This window comes from Panthera leo, chromosome D1 (genome assembly GCF_018350215.1).
Source record: "Panthera leo isolate Ple1 chromosome D1, P.leo_Ple1_pat1.1, whole genome shotgun sequence".
Taxonomy (NCBI): domain Eukaryota; kingdom Metazoa; phylum Chordata; class Mammalia; order Carnivora; family Felidae; genus Panthera; species Panthera leo.
In genome coordinates, this window is record NC_056688.1 from 100,922,715 (window position 1) to 100,935,514 (window position 12,800).

Consider the following 12,800-nt stretch of genomic DNA (forward strand, 5'->3'; position numbering starts at 1 on the left):
ATTTAAGAGTCTCTTATGTTTTGTCCCCCTCCCTGTTTTTATATTATTTTTGCTTCCCTTCCCTTATGTTCATCTGTTCTGTGTCTTAAAGTCCTCATATGAGTGAAATAATATGATATTTGTCTTTCTCTAATTTCACTTAGCATAATACCCTCTAGTTCCATCCACGTAGTTGTAAATGGCAAAACTCATTCTTTTTGATTGCCGAGAAATACTCCATTGTATAGATATACCACTTCTTTATCCATTCATCCATCGATGCACATTTGGGCTCTTTCCATACTCTGGCCATTGTTGATAGTGCTGCTATAAACATGGGGGTGCATGTGTCCGTTCAAAACAGCATACCTGTATCCCTAGGATAAATACCCAGTAGTGCAATTGCTGGGTCATAGGGTAGTTCTATTTTTAATTTTTTGAGGAACCTCCATACTGTTTTCCAGAGTGGCTGCACCAGTTTGCATTCCCACCAGCAGTGCAAAAGAGATCCTCTTTCTCTGCATCCTCACCAACATCTGTTGTTGCCTAAGTTGTTAATATTAGCCATTCTGACAGGTGTGAGGTGATATCTCATTGTGGTTTTGATTTGTATTTCCCTGATGATGAATGATGTTGAGCATTTTTTCATTTGTCGGTTGGCCATCTGGATGTCTTCTTTGAAGAAGTGTCTATTCATGTCTTTTGCCCATTTCTTCACTAGATTCTTTGTTTTTTGGGTGTTGAGTTTGATAAGTTCTTTATAGATTTTGGATACTAACCCTTTACCTGATAGGTTGTTTGCAAATATTTTCTCCCATTCTGTCAGTTGCCTTTTAGTTTTGCTGGTTGTTTTCTTCACTGCGCAGAAGCTTTTTATTTTGATGAGGTCCCACAAGATATTAGCCACCTGGATCCAGTAATACATTAAAAAAAATAGTTATTCACCACGACCAAGTGGGAGTTATACCTGGGATACAGGGCTGGTTCAATATCTGCAAATCAATCAATGTGATTCCTCACGTCAATAAAAGAAGGGCCTATTTTCTTAATAGCCTCCCGGCTCCCTTTAAAAAACTCCTGACCTAAATGACCCCATTTCATTTTGCCTTTCGTTTTTAGCAATTTAATTTAATTTAACTTAACTTAATTTAATTTAAATTTAATTTACTAATTTAATTTTACATTATTTTATTTTGAGAAGGTGAGTGGGTGGGGGGAGAGGGGCAGAAGGGGAGAGTATGCTGAGTATGGAGCCTGATGTGGCGCTCTACCCCACAACCCTGGGATCATGGCCTGAGCCGAAATCAAGAGTTGGACCCTCCACAGACTGAGCCACCCAGATGCATCTATTTTACCTTTCAAACAAACGACAAATGAACGACAATTGCACACCGACGCCTAAACAAAGAAATAGAATTGTTTGGCAGTTACATTGCAGTTAATTCAAGTAAGCAGGTACAACGTAATTCTTTTACAAATTTCTAAATGCTTGATTTCTCATTTTTCCAAAAAAAATGTGTCTTTCTTCTATAATTCTTTGAATTTAATCATACAGAAACCTACTTGAAACTGGTGTTTCTGTTCTTACCTCTGTACATGCTAGTAGCAGATTGTATTTATTTTCTACCTTGTGATTGTTGGGACTTAAATCAAAAGCCACTGTCTTCACTCATCATTACGTGAACATGATTAATTAGATTTGTGGTTATGTATTTTCCGTGATGAATGGTGTCTCAATTTGGCAAAGGCTGAACTTTTCATGCTTATCACCAAATTGATCAAAGATAGAAGTTAACAGAATTTATTTCAATGTTGTGTTCATGGTTACCATGAATCTTACACCCTCCTTTAGTAAAAGCAGATACTAATGAATTTCAAATAGACCTATTTAATAATTTTCATCTGTTTCATTGTTCATCCTGTTTCTTCAATTTCTGAAATATCTCTTTCACTTCTCATTTAGAAATCTGGTAGTCTTTCATACTACTTTTTTCATTAGTCATTGTCTGGTTCTTTCCCCTCAACTATATGTCGTTCACCCTCATTTCAATGATTTTATGACTGTATAACATCCATTACTCCTAATATACTCATTATTGAATATGATTTTTATCTATTCATATGTGTGTCTTTCTACATTCCCATAATCCTGGACACAAATATTTGCATTAGTAAAAACTCAGTAAATGTGTGTTAAATATTTTCTTATTGAGGGTACCTGGGTGGCTCTGTTGGCTAAGAGTCTGACTACAGCCTAGGTCCTGATCTTGTGGTTTGTGACCTTGAGCTCCGCATCAGGCTCTGTGTTGACAGCGTGGAGACTGGAGCCTGCTTCGGATTCTGTGTCTCCCTCTCTCTCTGCCCCTCCCCACTCATGTGCTGTCTCACTCTCTCTCTCTCTCTCTCTCACAAAAATAAATAAACATTAAAAAAATTTTAAGTATTTTCTTATTGTAAGGCCGATGGATGTTCAACAGAGTAAAAATAAACAAATTTTGAGACCTGTTCCTGCAAATATATTTCATTTGTACAAGGACAATTCTTTAAGAAAAAAAAGTGTTGGGATGATGCTTTAACAACAACAAAGCCAAGTTCCGTTTGTTTCCAAAAATAACCCTTATGTGCCATAATTTATGGTAGTGATTTGAAAATTGGGAGGTACTAGATATTTAAGTATATTTAAATTCCTCCTGGACAGCTATCAACATAATGCTCCACCATCCCTGAATTTTGTCCAAACATGTTGCTGTTCCCTGACTTCACTGAAATCCTTCACTGGGACAGAGAGATGAATCCTACATTTCCATTTTTCCCGACCATAAAAACGCCTCTACCTTCCTTTTCATTCAACTGTCTTCTAAGCATCTTTTCATTCAACACTGAATTCCTGAAGGCAAAAGGTGTGAATTTAATTAATTCATTGTGGGGGCTGAGTCGGTTAAGTATCCGACTTCGGCTCAGGTCATGATCTCATGGTTTGTGGGTTCAAGCTCCACATGGGGCTCTGTGCTGACAGCTCAGAGCCTGGAGCCTGCTTAGAGTTCTGTCTCCCTCTCTCTCTGCCCCTTCCCCGTTTGTGCTCTGCCTCTCTCTCTCTCTCTCAAAAAATAAACATTAAATATATATATATATATATTCATATATATATATTCATATATATATATTCATATATATATATTCATATATATATATTCATATATATATATTCATATATATATTCATATATATATTCATATATATATTCATATATATTCATATATATATTTATATATATATTCATATATATATTCATATATATATATTCATATATATATTCATATATATATTCATATATATATATTCATATATATATATTCATATATATATTCATATATATATTCATATATATATATTCATATATATATATTCATATATATATTCATATATATATATTCATATATATATTCATATATATATATTCATATATATATTCATATATATATTCATATATATATTCATATATATATTCATATATATATATTCATATATATATTCATATATATATTCATATATATATTCATATATATATTCATATATATATTCATATATATATATTCATATATATATTCATATATATATATTCATATATATATTCATATATATATTCATATATATATTCATATATATATTCATATATATATATATATATTCATTGTGGAGTTCTTAACAAAACTTTGTGCTTTTCATATAGTATTTAACTGATCTCCATATATATCATCATACATTTTTAATATTGTGGTTCCTAGGCTGTCTCTTAACAATCTCATTATACATATACTGAAAATATGATACAGATGTAATTAGTAAACAGAAGTTCCCTAAGCATCATGTTTGTCTGACCCAAAGCATTTCCTGTTAATATTAATTCCTATTAATATTCCCAACTACAGTGTAGTCATAAAAAATAAAATATCTCTTTTAAGAAGAAGTAACTCTGAGCTATTGTCATGAAATGTTCTAGTGTGTTTACTTCAAATTTACAAAAACAGCAACCCACAGATTCTTAGAGTTCTAAAAAGCTGAGAGACCATCCAAGTCCTATTTGTAAATCAAGAGAAAATGCCACGGGCGACGGAGGGCAGATGGGAACAATAGGAAGGGGTTGCAGACTGAGAAAAGAATCTGCCTTATTTTATTCATCTTAGCCAGAACACTTCGTTAATATTATTGCTCAATGGGTCGCTGTATTGCACAAATCCAGGGAACACATAGAAAATAAGTAACATAGCAGTTTGTTGTCTGTGTTTATAGGTCTGATTCTGCTTTTTGTTTGTTGTTTTGGTTTTTAGATTTCACATTTAACCGACGGCTGCCAGAGGAGAGGATGGGCAAAATGTGTCAAACGGAGTGGGAAACCCAGGCTTGCAGTAATGGAAAGAATAAGTCACAAGGATGAGAGATACGATGTAGGGAATACGGTCAATATGGCGACAGATGGTAGCTACATGTAATGGTGAGCACAGCATAGCGTATAGACTCGTTGAATCACTATATTGTACACCTGAAACCCATGTAACACCACGTGTCAACTGTAGCCCCAAAATATAAGTAATGTAGTGGCCCTAAAGTCGCACCTTGTGGCAATCTTGGGGAGTACTCACTGTAGTGGCCATGTTCCACGTGATACTTTATGATAGGTGATTCACTCTAGGACACTAATGTGGGTATCATGGCGACCACCCAAAATGTCCCACTTTGGCATACTGATTATATTAAATAAAAGTTGTTTAAGAGAAGGCCTGTGCGAGGATCCTCTGACTTTCCTCTGTGCTCCTGAAAACAAGAAGTAAATCTCCCATGGGAAAGGTACCCTCCCTGTACCAGGAAGTAAAGACACATCCTTATCACCAAGTATAGGAAATTCAGAGCCTGGAAGTCCGTATAAACAACCCTTATTACATTTTAGCAATCTACTACCACAGACCAAATTCTGTTTAGAGTTTCTTACTAATCGAAGACTGCAAATTCAATTCTCTTTATCCTGCCAATTCCTTACAGATTTATTGTCTCCTCATAAAAATAATATAAAAGCTGCCTGCTTTGGTAATTTCTTTAGATCTCAATTTCATTATTTGGCCTCTGTGAGCACACAATAAAACTGTATTTTTTGTTTTGTTTTGTTTTCCTCTCCTGTTAATCTGTCTCATGTGAATTTAATTCCTAATTCAGCAAGAAGAACTTGAAGAATAGAAGGAAATGCCTTTCCTTCACTAACAGGCACAAATGTATATGTGTCATGAAAGTCTATTGTTAAGTGCCGTGTACAGGAATGTTTTCCTGCCCTACGTGTTGCCCTATTGCAGTTATGTTATTCATTTAAACAAATCAAGTAAATGCCAGATCTGTGGGTTCAAGAAATAATTTACGAATTTATAAGCATTACCAGCGTATGGGCAAAAATATTCCAGGTAATTTTTTTGTCTGAGTCCTCAGTGGGAACTAGAAACGGGCATAGCATTTCTTTTTTTATGGTTCCTATAAATCTAGACGACATCATAGATTAAAATCATTAAAGTATTCTTGATTTGGGAAAAATGACTCTGTGTGATACGTTTCAATAACCTTTCCGTTTTTATTATTATTTTGTGTGTGATGATACCAATACAAACATACAGAATTCACTGCCTTAGGAGATATGATTTGAAGCCAGGCTCAAACTAAGTAATTGTGATAATTTGCCACCCATTCGAGTGAAGACATTAGATGCAATTGTATGACCCTTGAACTTTACTACCATTATTTACTACTTTGATTCATATTAAAGGGATGGGATTTGTCCTTGTGATGTGGAGAACAAAGACAAAAGAAATGTAGCAAAACATCATTTTCCTTAGAGCTTAGAGCAGGCTGACAAGTGCTTGAGAAAGGCAGAGTGACCTTCCTCAAGGAACTCAGCTGCCTCAGTGTTAATACTTTGCTAGAGGCAAAAGGCAACCTTAGTTTGACATTAGCCAACCTCTAGTTTCCTGTAAGTCTTTAACATACACAAATTCCTTTGGAAACTTCCTTTATCTCTACCTCCCCAAGCATCCTCCAAGCTTATGGCCCACTGATATACATCTCAAGGGTCTCATGAATAAGATTTGACTAGCCTCAAGGTCCGGAAACCTTGCTTCCAAGTTTCTTAGAGACTTTCATTATCCCTAACCCCTTCTCAACTTGAAAGTACGGAATCAGTCACTGGTCACAACCCCAGGGCAGATCTTTCTGCCCCCGGGTCCTGGCCCCATGCTTTAATAAAACCACCCCTTTTGCACGAAAGATAATTCAAGAAGTCTGTCTTAACTTTTCCCTACCAGACTCCAACATTTCACATCACTTGGTCATTTTATATGACTCCTTCCCAAACTCATTTTCTCATCAGATGCTTCTCCGTCTCCAGGGATGACAAACCCCTTCAGGTTACACTCTGTTTAGATAGAACCTAAATTTACCGTCCTACACTTGACTGCCCCATAAACCATTTACGCTAAGTTCCCTTCAAACCCTTCCATTAAAATCTGAGCTTTAGGGACCATATGATTATTAAAAATTGGATGATTAACATCTCAAAGGATTTGTATTTCTTTGAAGATGGCTTTCGAAAATAATGAAAGAAAATTACTCCGTTCTAATGCAAGACACCAGAGACAAGCATGTGAAGAAAACAATTGTATCTAAACGCCTTCCCTGGCGCCACAATAATCGATGTAGTCAGCTATCTGTTTATAAAGTCTCTCCTTCAGAAAGTAGCTGCATGGCTGTGAGTCTTGAGCTTTTGGGAATAAGCTCAGCGCATGTTAACCATACCAAGGAAAACCGGGTTTACTAAGTCTCCTTGTTGCTGAAAACAGTATGAGAAGGGCTTACAGGTTAAAAAAAGACACATTTGCTTTATTACAGTAGTTTTTTTTAAAGTTTATTCATTTATTTTGAGAGAGAGAGAGAGAGAGCAAGTAGGGGAGGGGCAGAGAGAGAGGGGGAGAGAAAGAATCCAAAGCAGGCTTCATGATATCAGTGCAGAGCCTGAGGGAGAGTCTCGAGCTCACTAACAGTGAGATCATGATCTAAGTCAAAACAAAGACTTGAACACTGAACCAGTTAGGCCACCCAGGCACCCCTGAAAAGACAGCAAGTATTTATTTATTTATTTATTTATTTATTTATTTATTTAAATTTATTTTTGAGAGAGAGAGAGAGAGAGTGCTTGTATGCGAATGAGTGGGGGAGGGGGCAGAAGGAGAGGACAGAGGTTCAGAAGCAGGCCTTGAGGTGACAGTAGTGAGCCCGCTGTGGGACTCAAACTCAGGAGAAATGTGAGATCATGATCTGAGCCAAAGGCAGATGCTCAAACAACTGAGCCACCCAGGTGCCTCTATTTCCAATAATATTAATGTGAACATTTTTACACATGTCTTCTGATGGAGATACACTTATTTATCTTGTGTATAAAACCAGGAATAGGAAATGTGTGTGTGTGTGTGTGTGTGTGTGTGTGTGTGTAAAATTTATATTTACCCAATATTAGCATACAATTTCCCGAAGCAGTATGCCAATCTAGAGTTGCACATTATTAGTGAGTGAATCCTGTGTCTGTTTCTACATCCTCACTAATAGGTAATATTGTCTGTCATTTTCATTTTAGCTGTTATGTAGAGTCCATAATTGTCCTAATGACTAATAAAGTTGGATATTCAAGGAGCGCCTGGGTGGTTCAGTCGGTTAAGCATCTGACTTTGGCTCAGGTCATGATCTCATGGTTCCTGAGTTCAAGCCCTGAGTCAGGCTCTGTGCTGACAGCTCAGAGCTTGGAGGCTGCTTCAGATTCTGTGTCTCCCTCTCTCTCTGTCCCTCCCCTGCTCATGCTCATGCTCTGTCTCTCTCAAAAATAAATAAACGTCAAAAAAAGTATAAATAAATAAATAAATAAATACATGCATACATACATAAAAGTTGGATATTCACTTTTATATGGGATGTCTCTGAAAGTTAAAATGAAAAATATGAAGAATAGAAAATCAGTTGAGTGTGTCCACCTTAACGGGGTGAGGGCTCTTGCAATCAGTGCTATCTATCTGCGATCATTGCCAATTCAATTTCAGGTCAGATTAGCCTGGGATTGTACTGTAGTCCCATCCATCTGTTATATTTAAGATCTCCCCAAAGATAGAAGCGGGTTTATACATTATGCATTTATAGAATCATATCAGTATAAGCATGAAATGTGGTATCTCGAATACACAATAAAGATCATTCAGTTTAAAGCCCTCTTTTGACAGAGTGGAAACTGAGGACCAAAGAAGGAAAATGATTTGCCGAAGGTCACAATCACTGTGAACTGATAGTACAGATTCAGACCCAATTTTGCTACCATTCCTTTTCCAGTTCCCAGCAGGTTTGCAGAGTTCAAGTTAGGTTAAATTTGCTGCCTCTTAAGAAAGAGCTACACAATTACCAATTTGTGAGAATTAGTACTTTTTTATTTAATAAATTTTCCTAACCAGATTTTCCTCAGTATGGAGCCAATTGTTTCTATCATTATACATATTTTCTAATCGTTCATCACTGGTAACATTTATGTTTAGGGATGTCCATTCCTGATCAGAATAAGGAACCCTTAAGAAAAAATAGACCTATAATATTGACTCCATATCTAGAGTCTAAATCTAAATTTCAAATAAAACATAAGAAAACTGAGGAGAGATCTTAACGAAAAGAAGAATCCCCTGTTCCTTTTCTTTGTTTGTTTCTTCTTTGTTTTACCTTTATACCTTCCCCTACCATGTCTCAGAATCCCAGAAAAAATATCACCCTGGAGAATGGAAGAGTCTCATTGTCCTACTTGGGCTTTGCTGGCAATCTGAAATGTTTTCACGGAAGCCCTTTACAATGGCACGTAGGTAGACCTAGACTGAGTGATTTTCAGGTTGTGTAATTGTAGCAAATATTTAAGAGTGTCCCTGACTTTTCTTTGGTCCTGCAAGAGCTGTTTTTATCCAGACTTACTGAAGAAATCACTTCAGTGATTTCTGCTTTAGCAGAACAGAGTTGCAAATATCTTGGTAAACACCCAGGCAATAGCCCTCTGGGTTAATTATTTTCCAAGTAATTTGCATGTCTTTATCCTTCCCTTGAATTTGGCATCCACAACTACTTTATGTGCTTACATATATGATTCAAAAAACGTATTTAAGGCACATACTTGATCTCAGCGATTTTTTCTTTTACTTCCCATGAATAAACATTCAATAACAATTAACTTTTTGGATCTTTTTCATTTTTTCTTTACCCAGATGCTATAGTGGGGCTTGAGGAAAGAGATAAAAATATCCAGTCCTTAAACTCTGGGTATTCATTACCCCACATTGAAGGTAATGATTTAGGCAACAGAGAGTAGATTCAACAAAGTTCCCAGGCTCAGGGTGGTATGGGACCCAAACTTAGTGAGTGCTAGAGGGAAGGAAAGCCCCTGGTGGAAGTGACTGAGTTGTGAAGGGTAGCACTATAGCCCAGCCATACTGGTTTTCTTTAAGTTCCACAGAAATGATGTGGTCCTGTTCCCCTGGGGACCCTCTAGTTGCTGATCTATCTGCATAGAATGCTTTCTCCATCTAGTGCATCTCTCAGCTAATTCCTACTTATCTTTTAGATCCCAGATTGTTCCCATTACCAGGAAGAACTTTTCAACATTCTTCACTATAATTGAACATTGTGCTTTGTTTCTGTTTTTTTTTTTATGGCATAATTACTGTTTATTATAAATAATTTGAATGATAATTTAATTAACATTTGTCACTTCTGATGAGAGAGCCTATATAGGCAGGCTGAGGGCAAAATTGAGCTAACACCCCACCCCTCCTGCCAAGGTGGGATATGTGTGATATTCCACAGGCACTCCTGGCTACTCAAGAACAAAGGAAAGGAAGGAAAACAAATGGTTAACTGAGGGAGATCACAGTCAAGCAGGACTTGACACAGTCAAGCATGAGTCTCCATGTCTTGATAGATTACCAAAAAAAAGGCAATTTTATTAATACCCTAATCTCCAGAAACCTGTAGACTCCTTTCCTGGAACCTCAAAATCACACCTCCATAGTGATATGGGGAACAAAGGCAAGAAGGAAATGGCAGGTAAAATTCAATCTCCTTATAAACTGCAGTCCATTGACAACTATTAGAGGCTGGCAGAGTAAAAAGTTTCTCCAGGATCTCCCTACTGTCTTAATGTTAATACTTTGCTGGAGGGAAAAACAACCTAAGCTTGACAACAGCTTGGATTCCAGTATCCTGCGAGTCTTCTTTAGCATATGAAATCTTTTTGAAAACTTCCCCTTGACTTCCCCTCCCCCCTCTCCCAACTCCCAAGTATAGAACCAGTCTTTCCACAGGGTCCCAGGCAGCTCTTCCTGCCCATGGGTCCTGTCCCTGTGCTAAAAAAAAAAAAAAAAAAAAAAAAAAAAAAAAAATCACCTTTTTGTGCAAAGGACATCTTCAAGAAGCCTTTCTTGACCTTCAGCTCCCCACCATCACCCCAAAACTTCATCAGTTTCCACTAGATGACAAGATTCATTAACACAAAACTGTTAGATTCACCATAAAATACAAAACACATAGAAGTGCGTTACGTACTTAGAAAACTCTCACTAACATATAGGAAATTAGATTCATGCATAAATGAGAGATTGTAGAAACACAAATTGGGCAAACTAGGAGTCCATAAATTTTCCATAAATAAGGAATACCAAGTATAAGCTCAAGACATAAAATGAATCATGGAGTACTAAAGAAATGACACACTTGGTTATGGCAGGAACATGGTATAAATACTTGTTGGATCATACCACTTTTTTTTTTTAACATTTATTTATTTTTGAGAGACAGAGAGAGATAGAGCACAAGCATGGCAGGAGCAGAAAAAGAGGGAGACACAGAATCCAAAGTAGGCTCCAGGCTCTGAGCTGTTAGCACAGAGCCCGACGCGGGGCTCGAACTCACAAACTGCGAGATCATGACCTGAGCTGAAGTCAACCGCTTAACCAACTGAGCCACCCAGGCACCCCTAGATCATACCACTTTAATCAAAACAATTTTGAACTTCTCAAATGAAAGTGTAAGATTGGGAGAAAAATAGGTACATATAAGTTTTCAATGAAACCACTTTCTATTTTTAAGTTTTTTCCGAGCCTCTTTCACATCTTTGTTCCGCAGGCTATAAATCACAGGGTTTAACATGGGAATCACAAGGGTATAGAACAAGGAGGTTTGTCTTGATCAAGAGAGTAGGAAGAACTCGGGCGGAAATACATAAAGAGCAGGGCTCCCTGGAAAATTGCAACAGCAGTTAAGTGGGAGGTGCAGGTGGAGAAAGCTTTGAATCTCCCCTCAGCAGAGCGGATCTTTATCACTGCCAGGATGATATAACAGTAAGACACAAAGAGCCCTGAAAGGGTAATCAGCTCAATGAAGCCAAAAATGGTGAATATCACTAACTCATTAACTTGGGTATCTGAGCAAGATAACAAAAGGAGAGGTGGGACATCACAGAAGAAGTGGTTGATCACATTTGATCCACAGAAACATAACCTGAATGTTAATATTGTATTTGCAGAAGCATCCACAAGCCCTACCATGTAAACCCCAGCCATGAGCAGAAAGCACACTCTGCTGGACATGTTGGCCTTGTAGAGCAAGGGGTTGCTAATGGCCTTGTAGCGATCAAAGGCCATCACCGCCAGCAGTAGGCACTCAGAATCTGCAAACGTGCAGAAGATCCAGAATTGCAGAGCACAGCCATAGAAAGGAATTGACTTTATCTTGGTAATGAGGCCTACCAGCATCCGGGGTCCAATTGCTGTAGAATAACAGAGGTCACTGAAAGAGAGGTGGCTGAGGAAGAAATACATTGGTGTGTGAAGCTTAGAATCCATTCTAATTAACATGATCATCCCGAGGTTTGCAATAAGAATGATGAGATAAACAATTAAAAATGTGACAAATAGGGTCACTTTAATTCCAGAGATATTGCTAATTCCCAAGAGAAGGAATTCATTCACAGAAGAGCAATTTTTTCCATCCATTCTTCTTTATTCTTCCAAAATGCTCCCGAAATAATCAAGAAACGGTATATCAAAGTTTTAATTCCTCTTGAAACTCACAAAAATACAATCTATACATGAGAAAGGTTTTGTTTCAGATATTATATTCTTTATCCTCAGAAAATAGCCCAGAAACATTTCATTGTTATGCTGTTGACAAAATTAAATGTTTGTGATAGAATTTAAAGTTTGATTATCAATTTGCATATTACCCACCAAATATATGACTTGTGTGCACCTTCACTGCTTTATCTCAGCAATCATGAATGAAAACTCATCACAGATCAAACATAATATAAAAGTCACATCTAAAGGCAAAGCTGAATTTACAGCTTTATGTCTGAAAAACAAATATCAAATTGAGCCTAAAAGCGATTACACTTACTGTTCTTCAAAAACCATGATTTGTTCAAGCCTGTGTGTTAAAACTGGAAATCATGAACAGATCTCTTATTTAAACATCATGAACACGAGTGTCTAGGTGGCTCAGTCAGTTAAGCATCCGACTGTTGATTTTGGCTCAGGTCATGATCTCACAGTTAGTGAGTTTGAGCCCCTCATCAGGCTCCATGCTGACAACATGGAGTCTTCTTGGGGTTCTCTCTCTCCCCTGCTTTCACTGTCCCTAAGCTTTCTGAAAATAAATAAATAAACTTAAAAAATTAATAGAAGAAAAAATAAAAGTAATGAACAATACAACATTTTTAC

At 36.9% G+C, this 12,800-nt stretch overlaps 1 protein-coding gene across 1 annotated transcript; it reads right to left on the reverse strand.

Annotated features, from left to right (window-relative positions):
• Positions 1 to 11,234: 11,234 nt before the first annotated feature.
• Positions 11,235 to 12,074, reverse strand: LOC122200683 (olfactory receptor-like protein OLF2). Its single transcript, XM_042906399.1, has one exon. The coding sequence runs from the start codon at positions 12,072 to 12,074 to the stop codon at positions 11,235 to 11,237; it is 840 nt and encodes a 279-aa protein (XP_042762333.1).
• Between the last annotated feature and the right edge of the window lie 726 nt (positions 12,075 to 12,800).